This window comes from Melozone crissalis, unplaced genomic scaffold, assembly GCF_028551555.1.
Source record: "Melozone crissalis strain CALT ecotype California unplaced genomic scaffold, PUWL_Pcris_2 ptg000004l_1, whole genome shotgun sequence".
Lineage (NCBI taxonomy): Eukaryota > Metazoa > Chordata > Aves > Passeriformes > Passerellidae > Melozone > Melozone crissalis.
In genome coordinates this window covers 37,159,750-37,179,872 of record NW_026535782.1, presented here as the reverse complement: position 1 = coordinate 37,179,872, position 20,123 = coordinate 37,159,750, and the positions used below count along the sequence as shown (strand labels likewise).

At 34.0% G+C, this 20,123-nt stretch overlaps 1 protein-coding gene across 1 annotated transcript in view; it reads right to left on the bottom strand.

The window, feature by feature from the left end:
• CFAP54 (cilia and flagella associated protein 54) overlaps positions 1-20,123 on the bottom strand; it is a 102,311-nt gene that overhangs the window by 18,966 nt on the left and 63,222 nt on the right. Inside the window, exons 45-58 of the mRNA XM_054279681.1 lie at positions 19,716-19,898; positions 17,166-17,252; positions 16,058-16,180; positions 15,127-15,180; positions 13,612-13,828; positions 13,180-13,274; positions 11,485-11,654; positions 6,261-6,363; positions 4,779-4,917; positions 3,742-3,899; positions 3,361-3,546; positions 2,005-2,131; positions 1,542-1,694; positions 405-510 (exon numbers count right to left, since the gene is read on the bottom strand). Of these exons, the coding sequence (XP_054135656.1) occupies positions 405-510; positions 1,542-1,694; positions 2,005-2,131; positions 3,361-3,546; positions 3,742-3,899; positions 4,779-4,917; positions 6,261-6,363; positions 11,485-11,654; positions 13,180-13,274; positions 13,612-13,828; positions 15,127-15,180; positions 16,058-16,180; positions 17,166-17,252; positions 19,716-19,898 (1,901 nt within the window). The remainder of the gene's footprint in view (positions 1-404; positions 511-1,541; positions 1,695-2,004; positions 2,132-3,360; positions 3,547-3,741; positions 3,900-4,778; positions 4,918-6,260; positions 6,364-11,484; positions 11,655-13,179; positions 13,275-13,611; positions 13,829-15,126; positions 15,181-16,057; positions 16,181-17,165; positions 17,253-19,715; positions 19,899-20,123) is intronic.

Below are 20,123 nucleotides of genomic sequence, written 5' to 3'. Positions count from 1 at the left end.
TTCTGCCTCTGCTCTTCTGACTATTTCTGGCTGGTAACCTTTTCAAGCTGGATTTCTGTTATCTGGAAGGGGGCAGACCACAGCTCATCCTCTGAAATATGAATAAACCTCCTGTTTAATTGATAGCTCTGTTCTCAGTGTTGACAGATAGGGCACAAATTTGGAAATAGAACAGAAAGCTGTAACTTTTGTGAAGTGTTTAAAAATGCTTTTAAATGTTCTTATCATTTGTTTTAAATAAGAGAATAAATATCCACTAGCTCTTCTCTATTGAAATAAAACTCTCTAAAACATAAAAGATACTCCATAATAGAATTCCCAGACCAAATCTCAAAAAAAATGTTTTAAAATTATATTCATGTATGATTTAAATTCTTTTCAAAGTTATATAGCTAGATTCTTACTCGTATTTTTGATCATGTTGCTGGCTGAGCCTAATAGCTTCAAACAGGGTTTCAACAGCTTGAGTTAACTTACTGCCTGTTTCTCTTGTTTGGCGTTTTACCTTACCTTAGAAAGAAATACAGAAAGTAGATTTTAATGATGTTAGTAATTTTTCTTCTGTAAGACCCACCCAATCTTTTTTTACCTCCAGAAAAGTTAAACAACACAATAAATTATCTATTCTCCTTCTGTTAAGCAAGATCTTTTCCAGTATATTTAAAAGGTAATGCACAATGCTTGTATAACAATTCACAGAGTAGCTAAAATAACCAAACTTAGGAATCATAATGACCCTTAACATTTCCTGATCCCAACTAGCAAAGCATTGTGTATGAGGAGTTAATGAGCAGGCAGAGGCCTGTTCTGTGCTGTGCTGCACACATGGTGCCCCTCAGGTCCGTGTTGTGCTGGGCACATCCCACAGGATAAACGCAGCCAGCTTGCTGTAACAGAAGAGTCTGTTGGCAACATCTTCTCAGTACCTCTCTGTAAAAGCGAAGCAAGAGGTTCTTATGTGAACATGCTTTTTGTTTGACAGTAGAAATAATGAATAGCATTGTTTTCTCTCAAGAACAGCTAAAAGACGAAAATGAGTCAACTTTTTTCGCAGACAGGATTCACACGCTGTGCTACACTCTGATTGGAAGCACGTTCAACACTGCACAACTTGGAATTCTCAGCCTCTGCAGTATAGGAGATTATTTATTTACACTGTCACATTTTTCTTTTGTTAACTCCCAAAAATGGCGTTTTAAGATACACATTACAAAGTCTTCAATGTTTTTCTGACTGGGATTCTCACAAACCAACACATAATGCAAAATATAATGTTCTTAATCTTGTTGGCCACACTCTTGGATGCCTGCTAACATACAGATGAAAGTAGCTCTAATCCAGTTTTGAAATTAATTGTAGAATAATGCATCCTGAGCTCCTGTGGTGTGGTACTAAACACAGGAGAGAGATCTGCATCTAGAGACTTTAAGAAATGTCAAAATTTATTCTAGTTTTACAGTAAAATGTCTCCATTTTAAGAGACATCATGCATAACATCTCCTAGAATGGCACTTGGGATGTACAAACAAGGGTTTATTTACCCATCTGAAAAAGAAGTTCAACTTCCAAATCTGTTTTTTTTGCTGCAGCTGCTCTGCAAAGATTCAATGCTGATTCTAAATGCCTGAGAGCATGTAGCCATTGCAAGGGAAGTCTTGCAGCTGTGGCAGCTACTTTTTCAGCTAATGTGTATCCTAAAAAAAAAAAAAAAAAGAAACAGCTCTTTGTAAATTATTTAGTAGACAACCAATTTATACAAAATTAAGCTAATTCCTGAGAAGAAATGCTGCTACATATTTACTGTTGCAATCCAATTCTCAAAAATTCAAGTGATTGATGGATATAAATACAAAGCTATAAAGTGTTTCAGTATTGTATGATGCCACTGAGGTTTACCTAGGCCACTCAAAGGAAGCCCAAGCCCAACACCAACCAACCCATTCATAAAATATGAGTGAAAATTTACCAAAATTTAAAAATAATAATGAGTTTTGTTTTGCTTACCAATTTTCATTTTGACTAGGGCTAGCAAGTTAATATGTGGCAGGTAGATATTCTTCAAGGGTAGGACCAGGCAAGTCAATGTACTGTCTTCTCCTTGCCGTTCAATGAGTTCACCACAATCAAAAATCTATGAGAAGAGCATGCTCAGTAAAATCAAGTTGCAGACAGTAAATTAAACAGCAGTTTAAGTAAGTCAGGTATTGCAAAACTGAAGTGTCTTGAAAAGAGCAGTAGAAAAGGATTCAATATCCCTGAATTCCTTTACTTTAGTGTGTACTTGTCTTACAGAAGAGTCTTGTGATGCAAACAAAAAATTTTAATGAACTCTTAATTGAATTTAGTAATTCTAGGCTTTGGTTTTTAACAGAGAACTCCCTAAAATCATTCTTTTAGAAATAGATCTCACAAGTAACCAAAGCCCTGGAAAGAAACTGTCATTTCTACACAGAAATCTGACATCCAGCAACGGCCAGAAAAGAAAGAGAAATTAGCATGTAGGGAGCCAGTCAAACCTTTCATTCATGGAGATAAGACAATGGGGAGACATTGTAAAGTGTCAAGTCACTTGAAGGTTAGCAAGTCTCACAGTTGGAAGTTTGAGTCTAAAGTGATTCATATGATTCTTTCTTACTTGGTGAAATAAATATTTCGGTGGATTAAATTTGCATTTTAGAAAATAGGAGGAAAAAGAGTTTGATCTAAAAACTTTCCTCTACAACCTCTACCAAGTTCAGATAAAGATGCCTATTTTTGGATCCCAAATAGGTAAATGGTTTAGTGCTCTCACAAAGTTCATGTCTTTAAATTAATTTTTTTAATTACATGTTTAAATGTTTACATGGAAATTATTTCTTCATACCAATTGTAACAGTCCATCAGCCTAAAATATCATGTTACTTTAAACAGATTGTCCTGATTCAAATTATTCTAAGACACAAAGCTAAGTTCTTATGCTTAAGACTTAGATGCTTAAGACTTAGCAATTTAATGAGATCTACATTCTCCCTGAGGTGTTGAGTATGAACATGTCCTTCATTGCAAATGGGAAAAGTGAGTATTCTGCATCTCTTTAGAAGTCAAACTACCTATTTCTTTTTTCACATTTGGATGTGTATTTTGCAACTATTCAATATTTTTAAATTCTGTGAAAACACCAGACTTCACATGTGAACATGCTTGATGAGTATGGATAAAGAATTTGGTAAGATGAACGACTTCTTTACACTATTCTAATGTATTTAAAACTGAAGTGATCAGTTACTAGGAGCAGTCCTTCTTAATAACTGATAAAATAACTTCCAGGATAAATAATTAGGGCTGTTGGAAGGATTTGGAAATGCACCGACATGTACTCACGGCTTTAATGGTAAGCTTATGTGCCAAAACAAGCAAGTTAAATGGTTCCACTGGAGAAGAGCAATGTTCTGAGTCCTCTACTACTTGCAGTGGCAGTATGTCTGCCAGCAGAAGCATGCTTTTCACAAAAGTCAAAGAAGCTGGCAGGGAAATACATGTATCCTCTTGGAGTAAACCGATGATATTCTGTTTGGACACAGACAACATAAATCAGAGCAGTTATTATATTCCTGTCTATTTATGAGGACAAAGCACACAAAGTGAAAAAAAAATCTATTTTAGAGGCGCTATTTCAAATTTATTTAATGCTGCCATCAGCTGTTCTGACTACACAAAAAATTCATCAAAGAAAAGCAAACAGTTTTTCTTTTGTGTTCAAACCTGCAAAAGAAGTTTAATGCCTGCCACAGGACGTTTTTCTTGCAGGTCAAGAATAGCAGCTTGCACCATCAGTTCAGCCTGAGTCTCAATATCACCAAAGGCTTCTGCCTCTAATATTGCTTCTTTTATCACACTTCTGCGCTCAGCCACATCATTTCCTAAAAGAAGAGAACATATGAATAGTAAAAATAAATAGAAAAGACTTTATTGTGTGTTCTACCATTCTTAAGTATTTCCACACTAAAAAGATACAGAAAATATGACATTATGAATTCCACATTGCACGTGTACCATTTCATCAATTTTGTGTCAAAGTTACTTTAAAAAAAAAGAAAAATGACTTAGTTTCTAAACAGCACTAGAAGTAAGTTCATCCAAATGCATGCTTTTTATGGAAGCCACCAAAATAAATATTAAGGTATTTGAGATTTGTTCTACTTATCCAAAAATCTGATTTTAGTTAAAATTGCAAAATAGTAACAGCCTGCAGAGAAAGAGACTTAAACTGATATTGGTATTTAAGTGAGCATCAGAGTTGTTCATAGAACCAAGGAATGAAAAACTTTTTATTCATAACCAAACTTCAAAAAATGTATTTTGCAATATCTCTCTTGAGGCCTTAAAAAAATAACTTGGAACATTTTTAGGAGCTATGTAGGGATATTTCTTTTATTGGAGATATAGAAAGCAAAAAATATTTTGAGACGTTTGAAACCAGAAGTACTCAGCAACAGCAATTTTTGAAACAACCAGACTTTCCTAATTACACTAGAACATTTGAAACTTTTAGGTACACTTATCAAAAGATAGTGACTATTAAATGAAACTTAATATAATACTTTCTGTTTTCATATTTTAGGAGAGAATGTGCTCATATTTTCCTTTTTGGATTGGATGAATTAAACACAAATAATTGTTCAGTGATAATACAGCCCCAGACTTAATATTAGTATTTTTTAACTATGAATAAGAATTGTGACTGTATAGGCTCATTTGCCCATTATAATCCCAAAATCTAAAGTAAGAAAGTGTAGTACCTTTCTTTTCACCAATACCATGTATCTGTGCCATGAGTGCAGTCACTAACATTGCTCGACACCTCAGCCACAAATGTACATTCACGTGTCCTTGTGCTGTTACACGGGGAGGGAGTGAAACACCTTCTGTGGTGGAGTCCTATTAAGACCCAAAAGCAAGAAAAATGTTACTTTCTGAGTAACATACTTTACTACAAACAAGGCAACAGGCCTTGTTAAATTATTACAGATATCTTACAAATGATAGCAACATTCTAAACAAAAATTTATTTTAAGGCTAGATACATATTTTTGATAACAGGAGGCCATTTATTATTTAGATTTTAATATATATAAAATAATTTTTAGCACTGAATAGTAAAACACTTTTTATGTGATACTCCATAAATATATCTTATACTATATTTTTTATGAAGAATAATTCTAAGAGTTTGGAATTTTTTCCACTCAAACAGGAACATTACACAAATTTCTGATGCACATAAAAGTCTAATTTTAGAGGAGGATCAGTATCAGTTTCTGGTATCACACTAATGAGTAGAAACACATTTTTGGTTTTTGATTTCTTGTTTTTTGTGTTTCTAGTGTTTAGAAACATTAGTGTAATGTACAAAAATATTAGTGTAATTTAGTACTACAAGTGTTTGTGAGAATACTCAGCTCAACTCCTTGTTTTATCTTCATATATTCTAAAAACTCTTTCTATTGCTAAAATTCTACACTCCATGTTCTACTATTTTTTTCAGCAAGCAATCACTGGACAATGCATCACCTGCATTTTACTTATTGAAAAAATCATCATGACTGATTTGCATTGATGCAAATGAGGGAAAAAATATCTATAGCTCAGTTACTGGCTACAGGACCATCCCAAAAAAAGAGAGGAGCAAGTGCAGGGAGACAGGAGCCCCTGATATGCAACACAAACAGTGCTGCTTGTCCATATGAGTCAATTTGACTCACTGTGCACTCAAGAGTGACTGTGTGGTGTGAGACCAACAGGCTTTCCAAAGCAGAGGTCAGAATCCTTGTGTTGGACAACAGAAGTCAGCTGAAATCTTGCTCCATGTCCAAGATTGCTCCACAGCAATGATGTAAAATGGTCCATCTGGCTCTTTCCAAGAGAATTCAGTTTCCAATCAGAAAATCTAAAGTATCTATACTGAATAATACAAGATTTTCAACTGATAGCTGTTTTTTTCACTTCCTTTTTGGTTGAGGGGTTTTAAACAAAAGATTTTCAGTGCTGCCATTTGAGAGTAATAGAAATAAAAACTGTAATTCCTAACCTCATATAAATTATAATGATGAGTACAGACATATTGAGCACACCTTAAGCGAGCAGGTATCCAAAGCATGTCAAAGATAATTTTTTCTCCAGGTGACTGCTGTGTTCTAATACTTTGAAAATCGCTCAACACTTAATACAAAAAAGATTAATATACAAATAAAGATAAGTTTAAAACAAATATCCACACATACCAAATGCTCCCTTTCATCCTTTTCCTCTTGAAAATGTGCCACATCCACACAAAAAACTTTGGCATCTTGGAGTAGTCGAATTGCGGAAAAAGCCAAAGCAACACTGTGGTATAGAGCAATATTATTTAAAAATACTAATTATATTTGCCACTTTATGATTTTATTAAAATAGATACTTCATATTTTACTATGCCAGAGCTGTAAATGACCTGCTACCAATTTTTGCTTCAGTAAAACGTGATTACATCCAGACTATTTTCTGAATTTGAAGGCACTGCATTATGAAAGTGACAAAAGAGCAGGAAGAGAACAAGCCTTGCCAATAGTAGACATAACCTGAAAATATTTCACTCTTAGGGTGGTCAGCATTGGAATAGGTTGCCCAGGTACATGGTGGAGTCACCATGCCTAGAGGAGTTTAAGAGACTTCTGATCTGAGTGATACACAATTTAGTGTTTTAGGGGTCACAGTGGTGATGCTGGGTTGATGGTTGGACTTGATGAGCTCAATGATACCATTGTTTTATCAATAGCACATAAGCTCAAATATATCATTTTCTGTTGGAGTAATCAAAACAGAACTCCATTATAATTTCCAGTTACACACAGAATCAAAAAATCATTTTGGCTGGCAAAGACCCCTAACATTGCCAAGTCCAAGTTTTAGATCTAGTCAAATCAGTAGATCAAGACCAACCTGGCATATCTATCTTCAGGAATAAGTTCTTAGAAATTAGAAGATGTAGAAATACTGAAAATTATAAGATATATTAGGAGAGGTCTCTATCATCCACAACTAAGCTTAATACCTTTCTCCTTAAAACTTTTCCTGGCTACGCATTAATCCTCCTGTTAAATCCTCATGGTCAAATACTCACAGGATCTTAGAAAACACCACCAAGGTGATGAGGCAAAACCTCATCAGTAAGAAATCACATAACATTGCATCTACTGTACTCCTTGCCCCATATCCTAAATTCTTTTCTGGAGTTCACTCTGAACAGCACCTTTGGAAGATACAGACACCATTAGGACTGGTGCAGCATTTAACCCTATGTGTCAAAAAATGATGGGATTAGATCACAAAATATTGTAAGGTTTCTTAAAATATGAGCTACTGGGGTTTTTTTCTTTTTTTTGCTGTCTTTATAAGCACTCAGATACTCTCAGATAATGTTCCACTTTCATTACATGTACAAAAATGTATATCTTCAGCAGCAGACTTTGTGAATACAATTATTTCGTGATATGGAGACATCTGCAAAGCCATCATAGACAGAAGACCTTTTTCATACTAGAAATTGTTGTCCAGAGAACACACTACTCAAAATATTTTGAGAATTGCCAAAATCAATGTCTCTTTGTATTGGTTTCTCCCAATTGCACATTTTCCTCTATGTCTGTCAATCTTTACTTTCCTACATCTTCTCTAAAACATTTTTCAGTTTGGTTTTGGGGGTTGTTTGTTTGGAATCTTTTTATAAATCTCCACGTGCTCTGCCCACTGAAACATTTTTCTAATAATTCTAAGTCGCCAGAGAGTATGCCTAGCTCGCTACTTAAAATATTTTTTCAGCAGATTAATTGTTAAAAATGTATAACCAAAGTTCCTATCTATGATAGCTTTTTTTACATAGCCTCTCCTTACAAAAAGACTGGCTGTTATGAAGCATATAAAAAATAGAAAAGAATTATTAACACCTTTTTACACTGCCAGAACAATGCAAAGATCTTTTAATGCAAGAGAGATTCAAGGTCTGTGTGAATTTACGGCTTTTGAGTTGTTCTAGACTAATGGTTGCAAAGGCAAAGATCTTGCACCAAGAATTCTGAACAAGAGCTATACTTCTAAATTAGACACATTAATCTGCCAACATATGTATAACCACAGGATGGATAACCTCCTGTTAAGATAAGAGAGCAGTTAAAGTCTTCCTGTCATTTCTGATTCTGTCCTCCTTGCTGTTTTTGTGATACAGACCTGGATGGATTACACCAATTCAGCACAAATAGACCTCAAAGTAAGAATGAGAACCAAAGCCATTAATATCTTGGTTTTTACATTTCAGAATTCAATCCTCATGAATCTCCTTCATCATCCCTTTACCTTCGTTTTATTCCACCAAACAAAAACAGAATAAATCAATATTGAATTTGATGATGCGTTTCTCTCTAACAACGGAAAAGGTGAAACAGAATTTGCTTATAAAAGTAAATAGAAAAATGGATAACACAATTATGTACCCCAGTTTCTTTTTTTAAGAGTTCTCCCCTAAAACCAAGGCATCAAAGTTAAAATTGCAGTAAAATCTGACTTTTCTTAAAACACTGCTTGAGATGTTATGGTTCACATCTTAAATACCTTGGAGAAGGTACAGCACCTAGGAGTACATAGGCTATTAACAAATACTAACCTAAATTCCTCAGCAACACTGCCTTGAGTTAACTGTTCTTGTCAACATTTAGCAATATTGAAAATGAGGCTAGTTTTACCTACATGTTTACACATAAATTTTCTTAGTAAAATATAGACCACAAGCCCAAAGAATGATATATGCTTTAAGTCACAATTAATTCACTTAAGCAGAGAAGTACACATTTGGGTAATTAAAAAGTTCACATTTATAGGACAGACACCATGTAAGTAGTCTCCTTGAGATCAATGGGATTAGTCCTATACATAAAGTTATTCTGAAGCATACTTTTTTTTGCAAGACAGAAGCTTGTAATGCAGAAGCTTCCCTTGATGAAATTTTTGTGACCCTCTTCTGCTGTCAACAAGAGTGATGTATCTATATATTTCCCTTGACAAAATACACATCCTTTTATCAGCTGAATCAGAAAGAGACAAGATGATCAAAATAGGAAAGTACAGCTGACTATAACAATTTCACCACTAGGTCATTTTGCCAAAGGAGAAAAAAAAGATGAATTTCTGTAATATCATGCAAAGTTTGATTTCTAGGCTGGCAGGCAGGAAACATTCAGCTGTCTGAAGAAATGTTTCATTTGTATCTGAGGCAGACATATCACAGCTTCCATGGCAGTGCAATAAAACTGCAAAATAGGTTAAAAAACACCAAACTCCAACTTTATTTTTTCATGGTTTTTTTCCCTGATACTGACCACTATCAATATATAAGACCCACTAAACAAAAACCCATCAAAAATTTGAGAGTCAGAAAAAGTGATCTCTACAATGCTAGACATCCATTGAAATCTTTGATAGTCTAAAAAAGTTTCTTCAATCTGAGGCAAGTTATAAACCAACACAGAAACGAGTCTCTAGGATAAAAACTGCATGCCAAAATGAAGGGTCCTGCATTGAAATGTCTTGCATATACTGGAACCAGTTCAGCTGGGTGAGAATGTCTGAGAGAGGACTCTACCAATGCAGGTTTTACCAAAGCTGGTATCAAGCTAAGATTACACACATGATATTTCAGATGTTCCTTGATTACCAGTATAGAGACTTTATAAAATTCAGGACATTCAAAACTATGATGAGGTGACTGTCAGCGACTGGTGGATTTCTCCTTGACAATTTATAGTAAATTAATCTCATTCAAAAACCACTGAAATGGATTAATATTTCATGTTGAGAAATGTCCACAAATAACCTACAAGTTCTTCCTTTGCATCTTCCCTAATGACATTATTGCTAAATTATTATAGTCCTAATATCTGAATTTTGGAAACTGCTTTCTTTCAAAATAACATACACAAAACTCAGGGGAAAGGCCACACTGCAGACTATTACTGTTTTCAGTACAGTAGGCTATACAGCACTGTGAAGCTCCTGTCCTGGTTAATTATTTTTACTGCTGTACCATAACAATGCAAAAGCAATTGTGCTATTTAAAAGGCATTGAATTTGAGAGTGTTCAGCTGAGAGAAGGAAGGTGGCTTGTTTTGTCACAGAATAAACAATTTTTTTTAATTGGGTAAAAAATCCCATTGAGACTGATTTATCTATTGGCCTGATGAGCCACCTACCACTTCAATCTTCACTTCAATCTCCACCACTATTTCAACAGTAAAGAAAGGGTTATGTTTTTTCTTTTTTTTTTCTTTCTTTTTTATGCTTACAGTGATATAAGATTTATTGTAGCAATTCTGGTGTTTACTTAGTTAGACGTAACAAATGTTACAAATACTGATTACATTGTACCAAATCTCAATCTAGTCTGGCACATGCTACACCTGAGTATGCTCCACCTTTAGTTAGCAACTTGCGCAAAGATTTTTCCCTCTAATAAAATATTAGCTAAAAAGAACTTCACACTGATAAAATTATCATGCATTGTTAAACTGACATCCTTCTTACACAAATTAATGTAAAATTACAGGTATGCTAAACAGACAAATCCTCCTAGGTAAAAGACCAGAACAATGTTTGGAATTTAACTCTACAAAGAGTTAATGTACTTCATACTCTATGTCAAAGAGCTAATGTATTTCATACTGTACGTCCAGTATATTCCAAGAACATTAAAGTTCTAACTTAATTAAATTCTCCAAAAGAAATCAGAATCTCAAAAAAAAAAAAAAAAAACACAGAATTTGGGAATTTTAATTTGGAGAAAATGTCAGGCAGATATATACAGATAAATAGAGATAATTCAGCCATAGAGCTAATACAACAGTACTTTAGACTCTATGACTAACAACATAATGCTGCTGAAAGCTACTCTGCTAATGTTTACTTCAATGCTTTTTAATCACTGTAATTTAAAAAATAAAATTTTGATGTTTTAATTTGAAACCAATAAGTACATCAAGAAGAAATTTTCCTTTAGGACAGAAACACGGCATTCTAGAACAAAGTAGAATTCAGTACTTTAATTAGTGCTCTGTTGTACAATTTAAAATCATAAGAATTCACGTGATCTAACACATCCAGACTTTACCCAAAACCATGAAGATTACAACTTTTTTTTGTTTTTATATAACATTTTATCACAAAAGCATCTCACAGAGAAATTGTAACTGATTTCTCTGGGCTGACTGAATCTCTGGCCTCATAACTGATCATCTTTTAAAAAAGAAAATAAAGCAGTAATAAACAACTAAATGCCAGTGTATCTTACACTTGTAAATATACTAATGGAGTTGTTACAGATGACTACTAAGATTTACAACTGATGTAGTAATAAAGAAATTAATTTTTTAACCACTGGTGGTGAAGGCTGTGCAAGATATGGTTGTCCATAGTATTACTTACCTGAGAGGTGCTTGATGCCTTTGATGAGAAATAGAAGCAAGCTCAAGTTTGGCCTCAATGAGAGCCTCTAAATCTTCCACAGAATACCGAGATATGTCCCCATCATATTTTTCCTGTATGTCCTGTACAAGACGGCCTAGAGTTTCTTCAGCTTCTGTCAATAAAATCCCCTAGAGAAGAACACAGCCTTTTATGATTTCAAAAAGTCAAGAAACTAAAGTTTTCTTTAGAAATATTTTTTTCTGTGTACCCTGCTATCCCTGCATCCTGAAATAAATCAACTTAAGAACAATATGCCTTTTCTATAAATGGGGGTGGGGTGGGTAATTCTGCTTTTGCCAGGTTTTCAGAATCACTGTGTTTAAATCAGCAACATCTTAACTGTGCCTGTACTACAGCCATGCATGCTTAACTCCATATTTGAAGGCTTAGCAATGCAATTCACTAATTTCTCATTCTTTATCTAATAGCTATACTTGATGATTTTATACTATACTTCTCACTATGCTTAGTAAATAAAATAATAAATTCAATATTAAAAACAACATTAAAGATGTCAAAAGAAGTATTACATTCTTTATTAGCTATATTTTGACATTTTTGTGTGCAGTATGTATCCTGAAAGTTCAACTATAATTAACAGTCTTTCTGATCAAAAATTCTGTAGCAAGCTATGAAAAACACATCTAAAAAGAAGTTAATTTTAAATTAAGTCTCAATTGTGGAGCTTTCAGCAGAACTAAAAACTAATTTAAAGGTTTGTATCATCCAATACATTACTTTGATCAAAATTCAGAGCTTGACTTTAAAAAAAATCACAAAAAAAGCAAACCATAAAAACTCCTCCAAAAGAATAGAATAGTTAAAGAAAAAATAAAAGAAATATATTATGCCTCTTAATTGAGCATCACTCAATTCCAATGAACATTTCTATTTTAGTTATTTTCGAGTTGCCATTTTCAAATTATAATAAAACTTCCAAGTTTCTAGCGTTTGACCTATACCAACTGCCATACAAAATCATCCTCCCTTCTCCAGACACACTTTGGTATTTGTTTCTTTGCAAAAAGGGCCAAAAGTGGATACTTCCAAAGTGAAAGGCCCCTCCAAATGAAGAATATGTCAGCCGTTTATTTTGGTCTCTTTGTGATGTGAAACTGGCAAGCATAAAGTTTACAATTAAACAAAACAAAATCCAACTTAAAAAAACCTCTTCAAACAAAAAAGCTAATAAGCTGTGATATGTTTTCTTCAAAATAAAGTACCAGAAAGAGCTACATGAAAAATTTGAAATATTTCACATAAAAGAATGGTAGAGAATGGTTTTTTATTTGTATAGCATATTGCCCCATCAAAGAGTCTCTGATGTTCTACAGATGGAACCCTCTGAAAGGAGATTATTTTACCTTGAAATCCCGTTGTCTTTACCCTTTATGCTGAAACAGTCATACTGAGATCTGATTGTGGAAATATTTCCCATCATTTGAAAAATGATGCACCAAAAATGAAAAATTATTACACCAAATTGTCAACACTTCGTGCATGGCTAGTAAGGCTACAGTCAAATTAGAAACAGAAATTTACAGTCTCCTTTGTTATCCTCTCATCATAATTTCTGTTACAGTGAAGGCATTAACAAGGTTTTTGGATCAATCTGCATTTTCTTAATCCTTTTCTCCTAAAAATCAAAATTACCTTCAGCATGGCCATATTTAATTTATCTTTACAGCCAACAAGACGCACCACTCTTTCTCTTTGTTCCCGTTGTCTTGAATCCTGATCAGCATCAACTGCCAAATACATTGCAGATAAAATTTCAGATTACAGATGCAGAACCAAAGCATTCTCAGTAATTTGAAGAACATAGTACTTTTCTCTCTACTTACAACTGGGACTTTCAACATCAAAATAAGTAATAATGGTACAAATTATTAATAATAGTAGTAGAAGAATAATAAAAGAACCTTAACAAGTCTTACTGCTTATTTCAATAATTACTGAATTTTTTCAGCAACATTTAAAATTAATATTGTTCATAATATGACATATTAACTCATATGCAGTTAAAAGTGAAAAAAAGAAACTTGAAACAATATAAATAAACTTGTCCACCATTCTTATAATTACCTTTTACATTTGATGCTGTAGTTTTGCTTGCCTCTGGCAAGTTGTCATTGTCAACAAAATATAAATCTTTTTCAACTTTTTCAGGTATATTATTTATTGTGGCAGAAAGACAAATGATGAGATGCATTTTGGCTAAGGTTAATTTATTCATCATTTGTGGGTTGCACAGTGGCGCCACTGTTAAAGACAGACTGCAATTAAATGTATCTTCCAGTACCTACAAGAAGGTTAACAACTGGGATTATTTGAAATGACACATTTTACATTTTTCTTGTTTAAGACATATTCTGTTTCTATTAATAATGACACAAATCAACAATTAACATGAATAATATTAGTAATATTTTCATTTATTATGAATGAGTTGAGTTTTTTCCCAAACTTCACCCCTCAGTAGCACTTGCTACAGCCTCAGAGATTGGTTTTACAGCACAAAGTGCATCTATGAAGTTATAGCTATTATCACTGCAAGTTCTAGTTTTCTGCATTGTAGGTGAATCTGTAGTTCAAATATCTCAACTCAAAGAAAAGTCTGCTGTTAAAAAAGGAAAAAAATTATTGTATCACATCATTCTAGCATATTTCATAGACTCTTTTTGTTATTCATTTTAGCATTCTTGTTTTATCATGAGTTTAATAGTCTCACTTTAGATTAATAAATGTAGAAGTTGAAAGTCTACAAAGATTTGCAAGATCATGAGTCCAGTAACAGCACCACATATACTGCGAAGTGTTCAAATCAAAAGATAATGCACAATTTCAAAATAAATCAGAAACTAGTGAGATCAAAAGCTGTCAAGATACACTTCTCATTTCCATTCTGTAATAGCAACTGTTGTAGGAGACACACAAGCTTACTCTAAACGAGAGAAAAGTGGAGGGGAAAAGGTAGGGATTGTAATTTACCAATTTGCTTTAATGGTACAACTTTTTCACATTCTGCTAACATTTACCCCTACCAGCTCAATGGATCCATAAGAAGGTTAATAAAAGGAAATTATTAAAACTGAAAAACACAAAAGAAGTTAGTGATAACTCGGTGATTTTAAATAAAATCAGAAAATGACTGTTTAGACACTGATTTAGAAAGTCACCATTTAAAATTTTTTTCCCCTAGAAATGGACTTCAACCCCCATCTGAGTTAAGTCTTTGAAGACAACTCTGATTGAGAGAAATTATAACATTAAAAGCCTGACACTCTCAATGTTTAGCAGGATAACCACCTGACCATATCACAACAAAGCCTGAATACTTCCATTACTGTGTTTTGCACATAAAAGCCACAGAATTGTACACACTAGATCTCCTATCTGAAAAATGGTGAAAATAGTAGCTGCCCTTCCCTTGAGAGGTCAGTCATAAAACTGAAAATTTAGGAAACAGTAATCTATTGAGAAGAATATGTCTACTATTTACAGGATTTTTTAATAATAACAAGGATATTTTCTCTTAAGACAGAGAAGTAAATATTTTTGTATAGCATAAAACATTTAATTCTTTCAGGTTTTTTTTACCTGCAAATTTGTATCAGTCATGAGAGATTTTGAGGTATCAAATTTCTGTGAAGCCTGTAAAATGGAAAAAACAAAAGTAATGTGCTACAATATGAGTATAAAACCAATGAGTGAATAAAGGTGGGAAGAGGGAAATTTCCCCTCAAATCAGCTCATTAAACTCAATTTGCTCTGCTTCACTGTCTGTAACTCAGGGCAAAGGAAGCAAACATGAAGTTTGTCCAATGCTTGACAACCCTTTTGGTGAAAAAAAATGTCCTACTGTTCATGCTGAATTTCACCTGGTAGTCTGTCCAGAAGTCTTTTGACACATCACCTACGCAAAGCACCACTCAGATAAGGAAGACCTTGATTGCATTCATCCAGGATTAAATCATTAGCTTATTTTGGCAAAGAAAGACTGGTTATAGAAGAGGCTTACCCAACAACCTGATCTGCCTGCACAGGTATGCTCACAGCAAGACAAGAGTCCAGGTCAATTGTTAACAGCTTCCAACCCTTGTAGTACATTAGTGACCAGATAAAGGGAAAATCAAATTGAGTGGGGTGATGTGAGTTCAAGGCTCTGTGGGCAGCAATAGCCATTATGGCCCAGCATCTCCTGAGGCTGCCCTCACCCTCCCCAGGGCACAAGAGCCCACGTCAGCTTTATCCACACTTTCCATGCCTGCATATGAAACCACACATTGTTTTTTCTACAGAAATATCTGCAGTACTCAGTGTATAAAACACACATTTCAAAACTGATTTTTGCTCCTGCTGTTTAGTGAAAGATTTTAATGTAATTCAAAGCCTACTATTTGATTCATCTATTGAAAGAAATTTACGATTTCCTTAGGAACGTGTAACAACTTGCAGATATGGAGTATGTGCAGTTTCATGAAGAAAAATGGATTGTTACAGCTCAATGTCATACTTTTCTGGTGTTTACCTGCACTTGTTCAGTACATCTGTATCCTGCTGGTATTTTCCATGGAATTCTCTCTCCCAAAATAAGCAAAGACAGCTCATGAAAGGCCCCCGTAAAAAATCCTATATCTGTAAGTACTTTAATCTATGAAAAAATGACAAAGCCTCTGATTTGAATGTTATTCATTATTCTTTTTTCTCAAAATAAAATCTGTTTAAAGGTAATTTTCAAATAGATTTAGCTACCAGAATAGTACATTGATGGAGAATGATCTTCAATGGAAAGAAATCTTTTACATATTATAGTGAATAATTCCAAAGATGCGTCTTTCACCTTTAAAAGCAAATTCTTTAAAAACTTCGACCTGAATAAGGGAAAGAACTTGCTTCATCTGGTAAGAGTTTTGACTGCCTGTCCAAGCTCAGCCCCTTAAAAAATCTCTTTCATAGTTTTTACTCATCTTAATCTTGTAGTACTCAGCTACTCTACCTAGCCCATATCAACATTTCCTGGAAATATCTAAAACCAATATCGCTTTGACTCTTAATACTCTTAAAAACTCTTGATAGTTAGATGTTTAAAAAAAAACAAACCCAGAACTCCCAAATTATTTACACAACAACAAAAGGTGAACATTAGTGAAAAGACAAAAATCTGTTCCTAGACTTCATGGAACCTTGTTCTACCATGATAGTAAGAACACATCTAGAAGTGATTATTTGGGGGAAAAAAACAGTCATTCATGTTTTGCACTTGAGAAAACATTTCAAAGAAAAGTGGAACAAGATAAAAAATAACAAGTGAGAAGTCTGGACCAAGAAAGAAAAGCTCCTCTTCATTAAATAGAGAGTAGAAAGAATTTATGGAAGCACTCAACAGCCTATGTAGGAAATTAACAGTAAAATTTTTAAATAGCTCTGTATTCTACTAAAATTGAGAATATAAATAATAATTGCATTTAGACAGTACCCCTACCATCTGCTGTGCTAAGGAACACTAAGCAACAGCTGAACTTTAAAGCATTACTTTTCATAGTAGAAATATATGAATATTAAATTGACTACATTAAACAAAGAATTGAAAGGTTTACTTGAAATACAATGTGTTTTGAGAAAGTTTACTTGATTACCTTGAGGATTCTTCCTTCAATACATTTAGCTGGGTCCTTACAAAGCTCAGATACAATATACTGGTATAATGTGAACAGAGGTAAAATCTGTAACAAAATAGTAGATCATGCAGCTATAAACATCATACAGGGTACAACCATGGAAATACACATTGCAATTACATATCAAAAGTATATGGATAATATAAGATTACTGCTTTGACCATCACACACCACCAATACTTCTCTTATGCTTTCTGAAAGATTAACATGTTAAAAAGTTCTTCAGGTGACTAAAGCTAACCCCTTGTATGTGATTCACAATGTAGGAATTGAAGTTTGTCCAAATTATTCTCTCTGTTCAAGGTGGGGTATTTCACATCATTACTGAGTAAACCTACCAGAAATAGGTTGATACAAGGGATTTCTAAAACTATCTGCATTTTGATGTCATATTTTTTCAATGCAATTAACAGAAGAATAGAATTCTGTGAGCTTTTTAAAATAAACACAATGAAGTCATGCAAGTAAGTGAAATTATACCAGCTATAAAATAAAGTGGATGGTGATGAGACTTATTGATAAATTTATTTAGATTCATTTTAAATTTAGTTTTTTTGTAGGGACAACTAACAAAAAACATTTTAAAACTGAGCTCTATTAAAGTATAGAGACACTGTATATCCTTCCAGGATCTGAAGGGGGCCTACAGGGAAGCTGGAGAGGGACTCTTCATCAGGAACTGTAGTAATATGATAAGAAGTAACGGGTACAAAGTGAAAGAAGGGAAATTTAGGTAAGATATTAGGAGGAAGTTCATTACTGCAAGGGTGGTGAGGCACTAGAGCAGGTTGCCTGTGAACTTGTGGATGCCCCAACCATGCAAGTGTTCAAGGCCAGGCTGGATGAGGTGCTGAGCAACCTGGTCTAGTGGGAGGCAACCCTGCTCTCAGCATGGGAGGTTGAAACTATATGACCTTTAAATGTCCCTTCCAAACCTAAACATTCTATGGTTCTATGATCTATTGGTATACAATATTTCAGAAAAAGCAGATTCTTTCCTAACAGATGTATGTGTTTATTGAAAATGAAAGAACTTCCAAAATTTAATTATTGTTCAGCTTTTACATTTTTCTTCACTTTAAAATGTCCCCAAGCTTAGAAAATGCTAACAGCATAGTTAGATTTTTGTCACATTCACTTAAAGTTTTCATAATGTAGCTTAATACTTCTGAATTTGGATTACAGATGCTTGAGGCAAATGTTTTAATTGTACCCATACAGTTTCCTATTGATATTTGAAGTAGTTCAACAAAATTAGTCTTTGAAGTTTTATTTTTAATAAAACTTGAATCTTGATGTATTTTGATTTAAGTGTCAAATCAACTTAGTACCCATCATCCAAAACATTCCCACACAATAAGCATTCAGGGGAAATGAAGCTCTCATTCAGCTAAAATTGCAATTGCTTTGAGCATGATCCTGGAACTGGATCTATATTCTGCTGGCAAAAGTGCAGAAAGAATCAAAGATGTGCATGGCCATGTGAAGCAAGCAGTCAAGTTAAGAGCTTCTGTCTCCAGATAATTGTCTGCTCCTGGATTTTACTGGATCTCCCACAGCCAGGACAGTTACACAAAGCTAAATAACAAAGTGAACTCCAGTAATGCAGAATGGGAAAAAGCAACAATGGCAGTTAGCCTGAAGTTCCAAAAGAAATCAATCCAAAAAATGACTTGCTGACAAAAAAAACTGTAACATCTTTCTGCCTCCTCCTGTCTAACTCCTCTTCCATCCCTACCTCCTAACCTTTGTTCCTCCTTGCCGCCAGCCCTGCAATCTTTTCGCTTCCTGGCACTGGCTCTGCCACTTGCAGGACCTTGTCATAAGTGGATTCAACTCATCAAAGCTGGAAAAATCTATCTACTTTTTCAGATGGAGAGTTTTCTGTCATGTTTGATCTACAGAGGCATAAAATAATCACCTGACAGGAAATTCTGTTGGCGCATACAGGACCAAATTAGAAAAGAGAGAGTATTGCACCTTTTTCAGTAGTAGTAATCAATTCAATCTATTTATTCTAATGTACAGCACTGCATCTTTGAAGGAAGCTGGATTAAAGTGGAAATGGTCAGACATTAAATGGAGGAAATAGGATTATGACCAGCATAAGAGGGAAGTTATGAAAACAATAAAAATACAGAGGAATAAGAGAACATGGAAAGGAGAAACCAAAAATTACTTTTATCTACTGGAAGTTGAAGTACTGAAAGCATTCTGGACATACTGCATTTAAAGTATTTTTCTGTAGAGTGTATTTTAAGTAGCATACAATAGAAAATTTTCTCTAAAATGCCTAAGCTAAACAAATCATGTGTTGCCATCTTCAAGAATAAAAAATTTTGCTGTGTTTTCTAAAACCTGTATGCAGCAAGCTATACCTTGTTCAAGTGCCACAGAACCTAGCCATAGGGGTATTTTGCTAATGAGGTTATCTCATAAATACACCCACACAAGAAAGTAAGACTAGGTGTCTTAAAATCATTTCCAGACCATAAAAACAATACTTACTATTAAATTTTGCTTCACAGAATGTAGTTCAAGCATAATGAAATTCAGACTTGCAACTACAGTAGAGATATCAGCTCTGTAGCGATCAGAGAAAAGGTCAATACCAGGAATAAGAATATTTGTTTCATATTGTGCAAAGTCACAGTCAGATGTTGGATGGGGAAGAGAAGCTCTAAACAAGGTCTGAAAGTAATAACAATGAATTAATTAATTATTTGTGAAAAGGTGTGCAGGTATTAGTGAGACACCATAAACTTCAACTCATAAATGACTTCATAAACACAACTCCATCAATGCCTTAATTATTCAGCTGTTTCCAGCCACAATATTGAATACATTCCTAGAGAAAATGTTTTATGTGTGAAGTTGATGGAGAAAAAAACTAGCTGGAAATAGTCTAAGGACAGT